This window comes from Schistocerca serialis, chromosome 2 (genome assembly GCF_023864345.2).
Source record: "Schistocerca serialis cubense isolate TAMUIC-IGC-003099 chromosome 2, iqSchSeri2.2, whole genome shotgun sequence".
In the NCBI taxonomy this organism is placed as follows: domain Eukaryota; kingdom Metazoa; phylum Arthropoda; class Insecta; order Orthoptera; family Acrididae; genus Schistocerca; species Schistocerca serialis.
Window position 1 is genome coordinate 223,456,389 of NC_064639.1, and position 18,007 is coordinate 223,474,395.

Here is an 18,007-nt window from a genome sequence, read left to right on the forward strand (position 1 = left end):
TTTTCCACCTTGCATTGTCATGCAAATATTGTCAATAACAGTTAATCTCTTGGCGCACGAAGAAGACTAATCTGTAGTGGACACACAGAATGATAAATGTGAGAGAAAACAGCCCTTTAAGAAATAATTTTCTCTGCTTTATCAGAATGTTTCACTCATCACCTTAGGCTTCCTGTGCCATTTGGTGTGTCCCTGTACAGGTTTTTTTGAGTTTCACACAAAATTTAATGCAGACACGTTGCTCCTCTAACTCTGTCATCCCAAAATTTGCAAACTGTGTGACACAATGTTCTACTCAGTATAGCACAGAACAACAACTAACAGATGTACAGCAATGAAACGTCTGGCAGTTACACATAAAACACAGGCGTGTGCAGGGATGCCAACTGCATTTCGCTCCAACACACCATTGGTGCGGAATTACCAATGTTCCGGATTTTTTTGAACAGACCGCGTATATACAGACATTATACCCACACATCTGCAAGGTTTTTTAGGATACATTCAACTTCAACACATAAGGGAATTTTTTACCATCATAATTCATGAATCTCTCTCTACATGAAACTTACTTGGTCTTAATTCTGTCAGCAACTGGTATGTAGCCATTACCCTTCAGTTTGTTTGGAGACAAGTAATGCCTGTTATTGCTGTCAATATTATTATTGTGGTCATCAGGTACAGTTGGATCACTACCACTACGGATCCTTTCTCTTGGCCGAGGTAAATGCATTGTACCAATCATTTGGTAATTCAGCATTTTTATTCCTTCTGAAAATTGACATAGAGAAATATCAAAACAATGTATAATAATGAAGAAAATAAAAATAATAAAATAAAATAATGTATTTCAGTTGATTCTTAGAGAAAGAGTTATGCAATCAAATTTTGGTTATGATTGCTAGAACTGTTTTACCGGCTCAATGGGTAAAAAAGGGGAATGAATTAACCAGAGTATTGCTGTAAGAACCAACCAATTACCTCACTAAAAAAAATTATGAATCTCACAGAAAGCCTAAATAATGATGATGAATAGTATCACAAATGACTAGCTGAACAGTTATGTTTTGTAATTATGTTATATAACCATATTGTGATGCATTCCAGTTCTTGAAAAATTATCTGCAAGCATCATTCTTGTATTTAGAACATTTTGTCCCTTTAGATAGTGTTTATTTCTAAAGCCAGCATCAGACTACACACTTAGATGTTCTTGAAAAACCATTTCAATGCAGCATGAACTACTTAATGTATTAACTATGTACACAAAATACTGAGACCTTAATTCTAATGATGAGAAAGAAAAAAACCTTTTTGAACCTAAATTACGGGGTTCAGGCATGAGCTCATCTTCAGATGGAGATACACTTTTTTGTGTAATTTACTTACTCTTTCTACATCATGCAATTTCCACAAAAATTGAAAGAAGGAAGGAAAATTATGGTTTAACATCCCAACAATGATTAGGGTTATTAGAGATGAAACACAAGTTCAGAATGAATAAAGAGGAGTGTGAAAATCATTCGTGTAATTTTCAAAGAAAACCATTCTGACATTTCTCTTAAATGATTAAAAAATGCAAATCCTACATCTGGTTAGCCAGATAATCCCCCCAAACAGGATACCATTATGCTAAACACTGTGTGGCCTAAGATCGAGCACAAGAAATGTGTGCCACTATTTCAAGGTCATCACTGGCCTAAAATCAATAATGGTAAATTAAATAAGTTTTATTTTTTACAGACTAAGAACCCCAGACTTACCATGTGAATCATAGAACAGGCAATTAACACTTAAAATAGTGTCAATAGCAGTATGATATTTCTTTATTTACTTAACAACATATTCATCAAATGATACCAGTGACAGTACTTGGCCAATATGGCTTTTCGGACTTTTAATTCGTTTACTGCCACAAGACAACCAACAGCAAGGCAGAGCCATCTTCTGTGGCTGGCAGCAGCCACATAGCAGTCAACGTGTTAAATAAGGATGTGTTAAGCGGCAATACACTCCTCCTGAACATAAATGACTTGCCACAGGCATTGTTACTCATTAAAAGTCACAGCAGAAGAAAGAAATTCTGTAATAGTTCTAGAAGAATTTAGCAATTACATAAATTATCTGTAAATGTATTTTCAAGACTGCATAAATTATGAGTATTTCTCATGTGAAAAGTATTTACAGAATTCATCTGAATGAGGTCCGAGCAAGTGGAGATATGTCTTCTTCAGGGCAAAACTTGTTCACTGGATTAGTTTTGTTTATAACATGACTATAAAGAATCAGTTTTATGTGTAGTGTGGCTTTTTGACCAATGAATCCATAATATATACGGAACTGCATTTGGCTTCGGTTGCCAACAAGAATGATACCAGTATTGCATTACCTCCAGACTGCTTTCACCCATAGTTCACCAGATTAATACCATAACTAAGTGGAATACCTTTTTATCTTGTTGCACATTCAGTAATATGTCCATTTACTTCAGAATACCAGTTCCCCACCATTCAGAAGCATTTATCTACACAATAGACAAAGGTCTTAAACTAAAGAAAAATACGTTATCAATTGTATGTTATCAAACAAAAGGGAGTAATTTTCTCTCAAGTTGGTTTATCAATCTGCAACAACAGAATAATCAAACAGGCAACTAACCATTGTCTGAGGCAAGTGAGCCTTTACTGCCTCGCCAAGCTCCTGGGTGACTGAAGATGTCGAGGCTAGAGCCTGAAAATGGTGTACTTGGCTGCCGGTGCCCCATATCCTTGTGATGGTTGCGTAACGGTGGGGAGGCTCCATAGCTGTAGAAAAACAGAAGTGTCAGCTCAGTATTTTTTATCCTTAAAATATTTGCTTCCTCATGAGAATTTGGACTTTCTAAATTGGTTTGACCCTTGTCTTCATTGCACTTCAGAAATGGTAATAGAGGGTGTTAAAGAAAAAGTATTCTGTATTTTAAGAGGTGGCAGTATGGACTGAAACAAGACAAAAATGTCAGTGCACATGGGCTCCAAAATTCACACCTTAAGAGCTATGATCACTTTTTCATCTTTACCGCTGCAAAACCCGTGTCTTGGACTCCAAACCCTTTGCTGTTTTGGTCCATACTACCATCTCTCAAAACTTAGAATACTTTTTTTTTAACACCCTGTGTAATGAACAAAACTGAATTTAACTTAATGCTGATGCATATTGCTTGGAGAAATCGTTTCAGTTCTTGGCTGATGGTTGTTTGATTGATAATCTGCCATTTCACCAGCACGAATGGTTGGCAGTTCTGGAGAATTATCATCCATTGCCAGCCAGCAAGCAGTCATGTGCCAATGTGCTACAGCACACTGTAAATGCCACAGTAAAATTATACCATTTCTCTTTGAATGCATGCTGGTATGCAAATAAAATGGACGAAAACATGTTTTGTAGCACTCTCTCTGTGATAACTAGAAACCCATACCAAATGCTGAAATGGTCAACCATGCTACAATAACTCAGAGAATGGCTGTTTTCGACAGCGGATGCTCAGATGCAATGTCATCCTTGCCGGCACAAAGGATTACGTTGCTCCCAGCACCAGGTCAGTATTTTTGTTTGAAAATGTGTAAAGTATTGTGCAAGCAAATGGCAAATTCTGTAGACGACCTCCTAAAGAGGCCATTTTCCAGGAGATCATTGGAGAAGAAACATGCAGTTCAACAGTTACGTAGACCTACTCCAAATTTAAATATAACAGGGGGAGGGCATGTGATGGGGCTCACCAATTTGGCTCAAACTATGTGAGCAGAAGTGGGTAGATGCCCCCTTCAAGTTCCAAAAATATTTCACCTGAATGGGCCATGGTAAAATTCTCTAAAGAGTTATGAGTAGAGTACAGGGGATTTTTGAGCAATACTTGACATGTCAGTATTGCAGTATTGTAGCTCAGTGGTCAAGAGCACTGACTGACAATTCGTCGGATTGGTTCACTATGACAATCTTTCTTTTCATGCCTTGCAGTGTTAAAATATTAATTATAAAATTTAAATATATTTAAAGAGTTCAGTTCATATATGTAAAATTAATATGCTCTATTAAATTACAATTACTATCCTTGTAAGTCAGAAGTTAATAGGTGGTGGTGAAAAAAATGAGTATACAAGGAAATTTAATAAGAAAGTGTATGAAAAGAGTTGGATTTTTGGGTGTGATATTTGCCATGCACATTTTTGCTTTCCCTTTTTGTTATTCAGGAACAATGATGAATGGGACACAGGGATGGAGAAAGATCTAGGACATATTAATCCATTAATAAAAATACATAGCAGAAATCATAAACATGTAAACAGCATACATGATCTTAGTGCACTAGGTAAAGCTAATTCTGCAACAATTTTAAGTCATGTCTCACACTAATAAAATTGTGCATGAGCTGCCACTGTCCATTTCTCAAGGTGGATTGAAGCTGGGCACATGGGCAAAGATTATTCCATGTGTTATGACTCTGATTCCTGATAATAACTACAATTTTTTCCTTTACTTCTTCTTCAAATTTTGTACATTCTCTGAAATAGCATACTCGTGGTAGGCGCTCGTATATTTCAAAAACTTAACTAAGCTTTCCCCCCTCTTACAATAGATTCATTATTAAAGGTGATATTTTCAGTGTGCTGGTTTTACAAAATATATGACTATTGAAAATAATACTACAGTTCATCAAGTGAAATTTTTAGTGAGCTGATCTGCATATTTGGATTAGTTAACATACACCATCAGAAAGACTGGCATTCAAACTTTTTGATAATATATTTCAAATTCTGTGAAACTAATTAATTTATAAGATAATAAATACTTAATTTAAGAAATAGTTATGTTTTCTGTTGCAGATTTGACATCTGTGCTTGTTAAAGTTTGACCTTCGCCATTATACTTCTGTTGACTTGATTTTCATGCACATTATGACATACTCCACTTATTGATTAAAACAGTAATTTAGAACTTTGGATAATTTACCATAATTTTAAATATGACACTTGTACTCATAAATAGCATATTCCCAATAAACGTTTCTGCATTCCTACAGCCATACATATTTCGTAAACCACATTATTGCCTTAGCACATTATCCACATGGATTAGCAGACTTTAACCTAGCCATTTTTCAAATGATTATGTAGTTTGGGGAATAATTTGCTCATATGCCAGTCTTTAAATAGCTGGGTGCCAACCAAAAATCCCAGTCAGTGCTTGCCTTGTGAACATTCTAACACCTAAGTCAAGTTTGCACCGCAGTACCACACAAGAACAACTATGTCATTTCATATATAATGAGTCATGGGCACATTAGCAACTGCATGAAACCTGTGTGCAAAATATCTGTCCATTCTGAGTATGCCACCAGAAATAATTCAAATAACAGCTATGTATCAAGTATTCGTAACATCTATGTGACACTGCCATGAATCTGCAAAAATGTGTGTCTGATTGTGTACATGTAACTTTATCAAAAACATTATCTTGTGCACTGTTCTTATCACCATGCATCTACTGTGTCATGCTGTTATTGTGTTCACTGATTATTGTGCCACTTTACTGAGACAGTGTTCTGAAGTTTATGTTTAGAGATAGAAGTCTGGAGATCTCTACCTGTATAAGATGTGAATATGAAACTGTATCTTGTCATTACAGTGTTAATAAGTGTGGAAAGAGCCATTCAACTATTAAATTTTTGTTATGTACATCATTTACACAATCACAAAAGAAACACTTTTCGGCCATTTCAAGTAGACTTCTAGCTACAATACATTGCGGAATTGACAGAAAATTCCAGTTGGGGACTTTTCCAATAGGGCATGCCTTGCCATTTGCTATGTGCTGTTCTTCTCCATAGGGCACAAATCCAGGAGGCACTTAGCATGAGGCTTGCATCTTCTTGTTGAAGTTTTTGTTAAGATTGTAGCTCCCAGCAATTCCTCAGAACTGACTGCTCTTCCACAGATAAATTTTGAGTGTTGATGAGTTTTATACAATCTTCTGCAATATTCAAGATGAGCTTACTTTTGGTCAGTTTCTCTGTCTGTTTAGGCATACAGTTCTGTTTATATTCTGTGATCCTGATTTTAATATATTGTCCAGTAATTTCAAAATATCCTTTACAGCATGATCATGATGTGTGTGTTTGTCTTTGGCTGAAATGAGACACTCATTAATTTCTTTTTGCTGAATTATACAAATGCCAGTAACTCTCACCTGACCCCTAATTCCTTAAAGAATCAAACACTGAATGAGTATAGTCTGAGAAATTTGCACTCTACTTAAGAAAAGCTAATTTTTCACATATCTCACTGTTTATGTCATACCTCCTGAATGACACACACTGCCCAGTCACATTAATGTGACCCCTTGGAAAAAGCTTCAAGCTTTTGCTGTGTGAACCACAGCAAGAAGTTAACAAAAAGAGTCAGTGAGGTTCTAGGAGGTACTGACAGGGATGTGGAGCCATGCCGACTCCAATGACATCGCCAGCTGCGCTAGGTTTGTCTGTTGAGAATATCTGGTGCGAACAGCTCGATCAAGTTGGTCTTACAGATTCTCAATTGGTTTTAAATCTGGGAAGTGTGGTGGCCAGGGGAGTATGGTAAACTCATCCTGGTGGTCTCTGAACCACACACATACGCTGTGAGTTATGTAACATGTTGCATTATCCTGCTGGTAATGCCATTGTGCCAAGGAAATCAAACTGCATGTAGGCGTGGATGTGGTCCAAAAGGATGGACACTTACCTGTGTTGATCCATTGTGCCTTCCAGAATGATGAGATCACCCAACATCCTTCGGCTAGAACTCTTCTGGTGATTGTTGCAAGGTATTTGCTTTCAGACATTTCATATCTTTTAGCCAATGACCATCTGTCCGATGGAGCATAAAACATGATTCATCTCAAAAGGATACCTGTCACCACTCAGTGGATGTCCAGTTGCAGTGCTGGTGTGCAAGCTCTAGTGTTTGTCGCTGATGAACAGCAGACTGCATGGGTGCATGAACCATCTGCCTGCTGCAGAGGATCATGCACAGAAACTTTCACTGAATGGTCATTGAGAAGACACTGGTGGTAGCTCCTTTGTTCATCTGGGTGGGTGGTTGTTAAACAGTTGAAAGTCTATTTGCCTGTACACATCTCTGCAATCATCATTCATCTCTATCACCTATGGCCTGCTGCACACCGTGGTTGTCTCTGAGCCAATTCTTGTACAGCGCCATTTTACCATTCTTGACACACTTTGGTTAGTGTCATCTGTTTTAGAAATGCGTCCACCATTAGCCCACAGAGGGCTGATAGCATTGATCTCCCTTCAATTTACATATACTGTTTCACAGCCACTGGATTTGTGTGGTGTCTGTTATTTTGAAGGAACTGACACCATGCTTTCAAGTAATTGATAAGCCTGGCTGGGCAATGGATACGCTTTCATCAATGTGAATGCACAAATATGTCTGACCTCCTGTGGAAAACTGTAAGTAGTGAACAGGAGTATAATGGACAGGGACTGAGGATATGTGGAGCTCTATGGGAGTATAGATCAGCTATGAGGCATGCTGAGATAGTTGTGATAACACTGTGTCCTGGATGGCGCAGTGGTTACTGCACCTGCCTAGTGAGCAGGAGATCCCAGGTCCATTACACATTTTTGCTCATTACCACTGATTCCGCTTAAAGTCCCTCTGTAGCTTATAGCAGTGATCTCCCTTCAATTTACATACATTTTATAAATGTTTAGCATATAGCCATATTTACAAATTAATTTGCAATGTGAATGTAAAATGACTCATTCCATAATATTACAATTTATTGTGCAAAATGACCCATGAACCATGAAACAAACAAAATAACTAACTGACTAACTAACAAACCACCATGAGCATGGGGGGCAACTCAATGAGAAAGATGGCCATCTGCATGGGCATTATATCAAATTATCAATCAAATAATCCTTGGCCAAAGAATCTGATAGAGATGTCTCCAGATAATACATCAAGAAGTGGCTCCTAGAGTCTCAAAGATTACATATATTGCTGTTACTTACAAAAATTTAGGAGGTGACCGAGAAAGACCATTCCAGTCATGGTGACCAGCTCTCGGCAGGATTATGTGGGCAGGTGTCTGTGACCACACTTCATTGGTAGAACCTTCTGCTTCATCTGTTGGGAGGTCAGAATCCAAGGAGTCTGGTGTTGCACTCCGCGATCTCGTGCCAGTGCTTGAATTCTAGAAAATTATTACTCTGGTAAGAAAAATTATACCAAAAATGTATATATATGAGACAGACTTACTTTGAGTAGCAATCTCCACCCAATTATAAGCCATTTTATCAGAACAAAGCAGGTACTAACCTCGTATGAATTTTGTTTGATGGTGTGCTTCTGGATGTTCTGCCAAGTTGCACAGTTAATGCTTAAAAGTGAAACAATAATTTGGCAGAACAACTGGAAGCACACCATTAACACAGAATGCTGAGGAAAATTGAGCAATGACATCAGTGTTGTTGTTTTCTACAAGACAAAATTTGCAGAAGCCCATAAATTTATTTCCACATAGTGGATGATACTGGGAACCTAATGACAAGCATCAGACAGATCAAACTCCCTGTGGCGTTAATTACCATGCATTACCTCAGATCATATCTAAAACCAATCACTGAGGTTGTTGTTGGGGGGACATTGCTTATATGTTAAAGATGGAAGGAGGAAAGCTAAGTTAACCACAGGAAAGGAAGGCCACTGTAACGCCTTCATTAAAACTTCATCATAAACAGTGCCTCACATGGATACTGATGGTTTTGTCTAGCCCTGAGGAGCTGATACATTGCACATACACTATGTGATCAAAAGTATGTGGACATCCCCAAAAACATACATTTTTCATATTAGGTGTACTGTGCTGCTACCTACTGCCAGGTACTCTACATCAGCGACCTCAGCAGTCATTAGACATTGTGAGAGAGCAGAACAGAGTGCTCTGTGGAACTCACAGACTTCGAACGTGGTCGGGTGACTGGATGTCACTTGTGTCATACATCTGTACGCGAGATTTCCACACTCCTAAACATCCCTAGGTCCACTGTTTCCAATGTGGTAGTGAAGTGGAAACATGAAGGGACACATACATCACAAAAGCATACAGCTGACCTCATCTGTTGACTGACAGAGGCCGCTGACAGTTGAAGAGGGTTGTAATGTGACAACATCTATCCAGACCATCACATAGGAATTCCAAACCGCTTCAGAATCCACTGCAAATACTATGACAGTTATGCGGGAGGTGAGAAAACTTGGATTTCATGGTCGAGTGGCTGCTCATAAGCCACACATCATGCTGGTAAATGCCAAACAACACCTCGCTTGGTGTAAGGAGCATAAACATTGGACGACTGAACAGTGGAAAAACATTGTGTGGAGTGACGAATAATGGTACACAATATGGCAGTCCGGTGGCAAGGTGTGGGTATGGCGAATGCTCGGTAAGCATTATCTGCCAGTGTGTGTAGTGCCACCAGTAAAATTTGGAGGTGATGGTGTGATCATGCTTTTCATGAAGAGGGCTTTCACTCGTTGTTGTTTTGCGTGGCACTATCACAGCAGAGGCCTACATTGATGTTTTAAGCGCCTTCTTGGTTCCCATTGTTGAAGAGCAATTTGGGGATGGCAATTGCATTTTCAGCACAGCCTATGGCAGAGTGGTTACACGACAATAACATCCCTGTAATGGACTGACCTGCACAGAGCCCTGACCTGAATCCTACGGAACACCTTTGGGGTGTTTTGGAATGCTGACTTCGTGTCAGGCCTCACCAACTGACATCCAAACCTCTCCTCAGTGCAGCATTCCGTGAAGAATGGACTGCCATTACCCAGGAAACCTTCCAGCACCTGATTGAATGTATGCCTGTGAGAGTGGAAGGTGTCATCAAGGCTAAGGGTGGGCCAATACCATACTGAATTCCAGCAACATTACCGATGGAGGGCGCCACAAACTTGTAAGTCATTTTCAGCCATGTGTTCGGATACTTTTGATCACACAGTGAATTATGACACACAATTTCAGCTCTTTTAATGTGATTGCAATTCCAGATACCAAATCTATCCCCCCCCCCCCCCCCCCCGCACACACACACCATTTCCAAATTCAAGGTAAACCATTTAAATTGTCAAAATATTAGCTTGCTAAACTGATGTAGCAGAGGTCTTGTCTCCCAGTTTTCTGGGCTAGTGATTCCTATACAGCATTGCCTGTTTCCTTCTTGTTTTTTGTACAGTTCACAGTGAAGATTTTCCAAGAAGAAAGTAAACCATTTAACATGATAAAACTGTTATAGAATCATTTGAAAAGTATTCCAACAATTAGTTTGTCTGTCAAACTAATATGACAATGGGCAAACATTGTAGGTTCTGAACACATGACTACTCACCACTCAAGAAACTACAATGAGAAATATTATGGAGTTATTTCACACAATCAAGGTGGCACATGCCAATATCTCTTCAGATGCCTTCTGTCACTTAGTGTGACCAGTGCCATCTTGTACAACACTATTTCAGTGTCCAAGAAGGAACCTGTATGAAATGAGCTGCCCACCCTGCTGCCTCCATTGTGCAAACACTAAAAAGGTGGCATAACAGAAATACCACCAAATTTAACACCACTTTCTTTTATGAGAGAGGGGCGAGAACTTCTAACATTTTCAAACAATTTTAGTTTTTTGGGAGTTAAACTTCTGGGCATCACTCCTATAAGGCTTTCTGACATTGTCCATTTTCTCAGTTCTCCATTGTCGTTTTTTGGCAATAAGTTGTACAACAGCAGAGCATGAGACTCAAAGAAAATGCATTAACATTAATATCAACATACATGTTTTCCAAACGATTATACAGTGCTTGGCAGAAGGAACCAACATCAGCTACACCCTGCACTATTCCAGTGATGCGTGGAACTAGGAAACCAATTACTGATAGTGTCCTTCCATGCACTCTAATCGCCTATTATTTTATTCTCACTATCCCTATGTAGCATGTATGAAGTGGTCTATCTCAAAAACCATTTTATTTCTGTTAATTCAGACACTCCCATCAGCCACTGCACCCTGCTTCTTCTCAGAGTGCATGAATAGCAGTGATTCACCAGCTGCAGCGACCTTTTTCCATGCTTTGAGCATTCAGTGGTGGTCTTCCTGTATACCTGGTAATCTTTGTGCCTTGTGTTGCATGATTAGCTGCTAGATTTACATCACATAAAAATATCTTTTCGCCATTAGAGCTTACGTTGCATTCATCATCCGTCAAAAGCACTGTAAAAAAATTTTAGTGCGTGCAAACATAAAATGTAAGCTGTAGTCATGTTTTGGCCAGTAAATAAAAATATTTCATTAAATCTTATATCTCTACATATGTAAACTGAAGTCCTCTTCTCGCTTCTATTTGTTGCCTGCGGGATAGTCTCTGGTACTACTGTAGAGATTTTGATACTAACTTGAAGTTCCCGGGACCGATATCTTGTCAGTATCAATATCAATAACTACACTCATGCTCATAAATTAAGGATGATTTCAGAATGTTGTGCCACACAACGTGACACTACGCAAAATGCGCTAATAGCATAGGCACATAGGGAACACACACGACACGGTGATAAGTTGAGAAAACCGTCCCGAAACACATGTGCTATAAAACGCCACTGTTTGCTGCGCATATACCCCAACATCAATATGGGATATGACCAGAATGCACAAGTACACAGGCCGCACAATGGGTTGGCATTCTCTGGGTCACGTGGTCGAGCAGCTGCTGGGGTATAGCCTTCCATTGTTGCACCAGTGCTTGTCGGAGCTCCTGAAATGTCGTAGGGGTTTGAAGACGTGCAGCGATACGTCGACTGAGAGCATCCCAGACGTGCTCGATGGGGTTTAGATCTGGAGAACAGGCAGGCCACTCTTTTCGCCTGATATCTTCTGTTTCAAGGTACTCCTCCACGATGGCTGCTCGGTGGGGCCGTGTGTTATCATCCACCAGGACAAAGGTGGGACCCACTGCACCCCTGAAAAGGCGGACATATTGGTGCAAAATGACGTCTCGATACACCTCACCTGTTACAGTTCCTCTGTCAAAGACATGCAGGGGTGTACGTGCAGCAATCATAATCCCACCCCACAACATCAAACCATGACCTCCATACAGGCCCCTTTCAAGGACATTAAGGGGTTTGTATCTGGTTCCTGGTTCACGGCAGATGAAAACCCGGCGAGAATCACTGTTCAGACTATACTTGGACTCGTCTGTGAACATAACCTGGTACCATTGTTCCAATGACATGTACCGTGTTCTTGATACCAGAATTTACGGGCTCTCCTGTGACCATGGGTCAGTGGAATGCACCTTGCAGGTCTCTGGGCGAATAAACCAAGTCTGTTCAGTCGTCTGTAGACTGTGTGTCTGGAGACAACTGTTCCAGTGGCTGTGGTAAGGTTCCGAGCAAGGCTACCTGCAGTACTCAGGGGCCGTCTGCGGGCACTTCTGGTGAGATATCGGTCGTCTTGTGATGTTTTACACTGTGGACGTCCCGTACTGTAGCGCCTGGACACGTTTCCTGTCTGCTGGGATCGTTGCCATAATCTTGAGATCATACTTTGTGGCACACGGAGGGCCCGTGCTACGACCTGCTGCGTTTGACCAGCCTCCAGTCGCCCTAGTATTCTATCCCTTATAACGTCATCAATATGTGTTCTTTGACCCATACTCAACATACAATCAGCACGTCAGAAAACGTCTGCACACCTACTCGCTGCACCGTACTCTGACTTGCACCAACACACCTCTGCGTATGTGGACTGCTGCCAGTGCCACCGTGCGACGACCGCAGGTCAGATGAACCGCATGGTCATACCCCGAGGTGATTTAAACCCGCAAACCGCCCACCAGAGCTTTGTTTCGCCATGTATCAGCATTAACCTTAATTTATGAGCATGAGCGTAGAAAGAATAGTTGAGATTCTGGATTCCCACGGCGGATGAACATGAATGTATATAATTAAGTTCATGCGGAACCTCGTGTGCGAGTCCTAATTGGCCAATTTTTCTTATTTTTTTTCTATTTTGCTGCATTGCTTGAGCTTCTTGGCCGTGTTTTCCTGCGCGCTTACCTCCACGTCCCGGAAGACGTCTCTGATGTCTGGCTTTCGCGCGCGCCCCCTGGGTTGGCGGGCATTGCGCCTGCGCACTGTCCTGTTGAGCGTGCGCACGCGCCTGCGCACGGCCTCGGCGTGGTGGGGGGCGAGCTGCAGCGCCCTTAGCGCCGGGTCCAGCTGGTCGTCGCGCAGCTCGCGGCCTTCGCGGAACGCCGCCGCCAGCTGCGAGAGGCCTGCGGCCACCAGCCACTCCGCCTCCTGCTCGCCCTCTGCAGTCACAAAACACAGCACGCGTCAGTCATACGCTACTGGGAATCAGTATAAAGGCAAGGTTCATACGAAAGTAACTGTACAATTTCTGAAGCATACATATATCGAATTTATAAAGAAAGCAGGTGTTGACAAATGTGAAAATTACCGACTGTCAGTTTAATAAGCCACGGCTGCAAAATACTAACACGAATTCTTTACAGACGAATGGAAAAACTGGTAGAAGCCGGCCTCGGGGAAGATAGTTTGGATTCCGTAGAAATGTTGGAACACGTGAGGCAATACTAACCCTACGACTTATCTTAGATTAAGATACCTACGTTTCTAGCATGTGTAGGCTTAGAGAAAGCTTTTGACAATGTTGACTAGAGTACTCTCTTTCAAATTCTGAAGGTGGCAGGGGTAAAATACAGAGAGCGAAAGGCTATTTACAATTTGTACAGAAACCTAATGGCAGTTAAAACAGTCGAGGGCATGAAAGGGAAGCAGTGGTTGAGAAGGGAGTGAGACAGGGTTGTAGCCAATCCCCGATATTATTCAATCTGTATATTGAGCAAGCAGTAAAGGAAACAAAAGAAAAATTCGGAGTAGGAATTAAAATCCACGGAGAAGAAATAAAAACTTTGAGGTTCGCCGATGACATTGTAATTCTGTCAGAGACAGCAAAGGATCTGGAAGAGCAGCTGAACGGAATGGACAGTGTCTTGAAAGGAGGGTATAAGATGAACATCAACAAAAGCAAAGCGAGGATAATGGAATGTAGTCGAATTAGATCGGGTGATGCTGAGGGGATTAGATCAGGAAATGAGACACTTAAAATAGTAAAGGAGTTTTGCTATTTGAGGAGAAAAATAACTGATGGTGGTCGAAGTAGAGGGGATATAAAATGTAGACTAGCAATGGCAAGGAAAGCGTTTCTGAAGAAGAGAAATTTGTTATCATCGAGTATAGATTTAACTGTCAGGAAGTCTTTGCTGAAAGTATTTGTATGGAGTGTAGCCATGTATGGAAGCGAAACGTGGACGATAAATAGTTTAGACAAAAAGAGAATACAAGCTTTCGAAATGTGGTGCTAAAGAAGAATGCTGAATATTAAATGGGTAGATCACATAACTAATGAGGAGGTATTGAACAGAATTGGGGAGAAGAGAAATTTGTGGCACAACATGACTAGAAGAAGGGATCGGTTGGTAGGACATGTTATGAGGCATCAAGGGATCACCAATTTAGTATTGGAGGGCAGCGCGGAGGGTAAAAATCGTAGAGGGAGGCCAAGAGATGAATACGCTAAACAGATTCAGAAGGGAGTAGGTTGCAGTAGGTACGGGGAGATGAAGAAACTTGCACAGGATAGAGTAGCACGGAGAGCTGCATCAACCCTGTCTCTGGACTGAAGACCACAAAAACAACAACAACAATGAAAGCAGTGGGTACATGTGAGACGTAAACAGTCATGACGTAGTTGCACTGATAAGCCAAAAAATTATGACCACTGCCCTCTGCGACGTTGGATGCCGCCTGGTGGCGTTGCAGGAATATGAAGCGGTAACACTAGTACGTAAGCGGAGCAGCCAAGGATGGGGGATCACCCTTGCGACGCTATGGGCTGCAAATGGGGAAATCCATTGAGATAAGCGACTTTTAAAACGGGCAGATTATTATTAAGCAGATCCTGTGGAAGTATCTCGAAAAAGTATCTAAAAAGTATCTAAAAGTATCTAGAAAACGTCGAAGCTGGTCGAAAGTTCACGTGCTACTGTCGTGAGCGTCGACGGAAAGAGAATGAAGGATAGTGAAACTACCACTAGGCGCTGAATGGTTGGACGTCCACTAACCGTTACAGAACATGGGGTTCGGAGGCTTGCCTGCTCTGTAAAGTGGGATGGATCGTGAACTGTGCCACCTCTGCCGAAAGAACACAAAGCTGGTGCACACACAAGTGTTTCGGAGCACACCATTCATAGTTAATTGTGGAACATGGAGTTCCGCAGCAGACCACCCCTGTATGTGTTCACTTGTTGACCCAACGACACCGTAAATTACGATTGCAGTGGACACGGGGCCATCGGGATTCGACCGTCGATCGATAGAAACGTACTGCCTCTTCGGGTGAATCACATTTTTGCTACACTAGATCGCAAGTCGTCTCCACAAATGGCGCCGTCGAGGTGAACGGCGGCTCGAAACGTGCAGCGCACCACTGACGTAGGCTGGTGGGAGCAGAGTTATGCTATGGGAGACATTCCCCTGTGCTTGAATGGTAGTAATCGAAGATACGCTGACAACGGCGAACTACCTGAATTCCTTCCAGTTTGACGTCTTCTCTGACGACGATGTCATCTTTCGGAGTCAGAACCGTGCAACAATGGTCTCGGCGATCAGATTCGCCTGATGTAAATCCTATGGAGCCTATCTGGGTCGCTATCGGGCGCCATCACCGTATACGCAAATCAGCGGCCCGTTACTTACGCGAATTACACGACCTGTGCGTAGACATCTAATGCCACATACCTCCAAAAAGCTACCAACAAACTGTCGGATCCCTGATATGAGGAATCAGTGATGTATTTCGTTCCAAAGAGGGGCAAACAAGCTATTGAGCAGGTGGTCATAATGTTGTGGCGTCCGCAGCTCGTGTTCTAGTGGCTAGCGTAGCTGCCCCAGGATCACCTGGCCCGGGTTGGGGTTTTCTCTGCCCGGGGACTGGGTGTTTGTGTTGTCCTCGTCATCATCATTCGTGATAATGGTTAGATTAGACTGCGTAAAGAATTGGAGTGTCAAAAAATTGGGACTTTGTACGGGCGCTGATGACCACGCAGTTGAACGCTCCAAAAACCAAACATCATCATCATAATGTTTTGGCTCATCATTGTGCATAGTTTCTTTCGTGACACGAGTAACGAATTAAGGCGTTTGCATTTCCTGGATGGAAATTGGTATAAAGGCACTCACTGTCCTGTGGTGTTACTGCATTGTTAGCGCCGTGTTCAACCTCCGTTCTTTCTATTTACCTCAGAAATTCTCTTCGGTATTGATTGTGTCAGAGTTTGTCGTTCTTGCAGTGAAATTGTCACTCACTCTTTTCGTATCCCTCTTTTTAGTTCACATAGGTCTCAAATTGCCTCCCACTGGAATAAGCAAGGCTTGCAAGTATTCCCCGAAGGTTGTCTGCAGGGTTCATATCCAAGCTGCGTGCAAGCCGGGGCAAGTCATCGATATCTTTATCTTCACACCACTTTTTGGGTCTAGCATTATCTTGTTGAAACATTAGACTTATGTCCCCTAGACCCTAAAAAATTCTTATCAATTCTGTCTCTAGCAACTCAGTGTACGTATTAGAGTTCATTCTAGTGTTCAGCCAAGCAATGCTTGATTGACCTTTAGCACAGAAGGCTTCACAGATCATAACACTACCACACCAAAATTTCTGCTCATTCTTACCTGCTGCTCTGTTTTCGTGTCATGAAATCTATCCGGCCCACCTAAATTAAACTTATTCTCATCACTGAAGATCACTTTATACCATTCTGAAGTTGTTTTTCAACAGACTCAAGTCGACCTTGTTTGTGTTTGAGTGTTAGAGTAGGTTTCTGCAGTCTCTCTTGAATGCAAGATGTTTGTTATGTGACAAAAGTTATCGTACACGTTACTGGCAACTGTAAATCAGTAGCAAGTTGAGAAGAGTAACGGTTTGTGGTCCTTTCCTTAGGCAAAAGTAGCCTTCTGGATAACTTGGATAATTTTATAATTTTTCCATGTTTTCCGTTCCGACTCTATTATGCGAGACCGAGCGAGGTGGCGCAGTGGTTAGCACACTGGACTCGCATTCGGGAGGACGACGGTTCAATCTCGCGTCCGGCCATCCTGATTTAGGTTTTCCGTGATTTTCCTAAATCGCTCCAGGCAAATGCCGGGATGGTTCCTTTGAAAGGGCACGGCCGACTTCCTTCCCTAATCCGATGAGACCGATGACCTCGCTGTCTGGTCTCCTCCCGAAAAACAACAACAACTCTATTACACGCCCAGCCTAACGAAATTATCAAACACTGTAATAGAACCGTTCAACATTTTGGCGATTAGAGAGTCCCATTTACTTGTCCGGACATATTTTTGCTTTTACACCACTTGATAACTGTTTTCCGCATGGCACTGTCACACATGATTTATGTACACCACACCCACTGTCACTGATAAGTCTATTTCCTCTCTGCAACAAAGGGACACGCGAGCGCTTTAACACCGGACGAAAGAAACCCCTTTTATACCCAGTTCTACCCTCTACCACCCGAATCGTTGATGTCTTGTTGTGCAGTTATAACCTACAACGTTAATTTTCCTACAAATATTCATGCCTTTATACTAATTTCCACTACTGTACAGCCACGGCACTATTTCTTAAGGGGCTCCGGAAAGGCTCAAAATCATGAAAAGTTCAATTTTTACTTTTTTGCGTTTTCTGAATCTGCAGACTATTACCTTTCAATAGATATATAATTTATTCAATTCCGAAGACTACAACTATTTTTAAATTTTTTTTGAAATGTGTTCTACGTGGGCGTGACCCACTGTGGCGCTGTTAAACTGCTGT

General features: G+C 41.5%; 1 protein-coding gene across 2 annotated transcripts in view; it reads right to left on the bottom strand.

Moving 5' to 3' along the window:
- LOC126456967 (rho GTPase-activating protein conundrum) overlaps positions 1 to 18,007 on the bottom strand; it is a 235,593-nt gene that overhangs the window by 38,406 nt on the left and 179,180 nt on the right. For both annotated transcript variants that reach the window (XM_050092904.1, XM_050092905.1), the window contains 4 exons: positions 13,165 to 13,418; positions 8,060 to 8,241; positions 2,659 to 2,804; positions 573 to 771 (listed from right to left, as the gene is read on the bottom strand). In XM_050092904.1, coding sequence (XP_049948861.1) covers positions 573 to 771; positions 2,659 to 2,804; positions 8,060 to 8,241; positions 13,165 to 13,418 — 781 coding nt within the window. The remainder of the gene's footprint in view (positions 1 to 572; positions 772 to 2,658; positions 2,805 to 8,059; positions 8,242 to 13,164; positions 13,419 to 18,007) is intronic.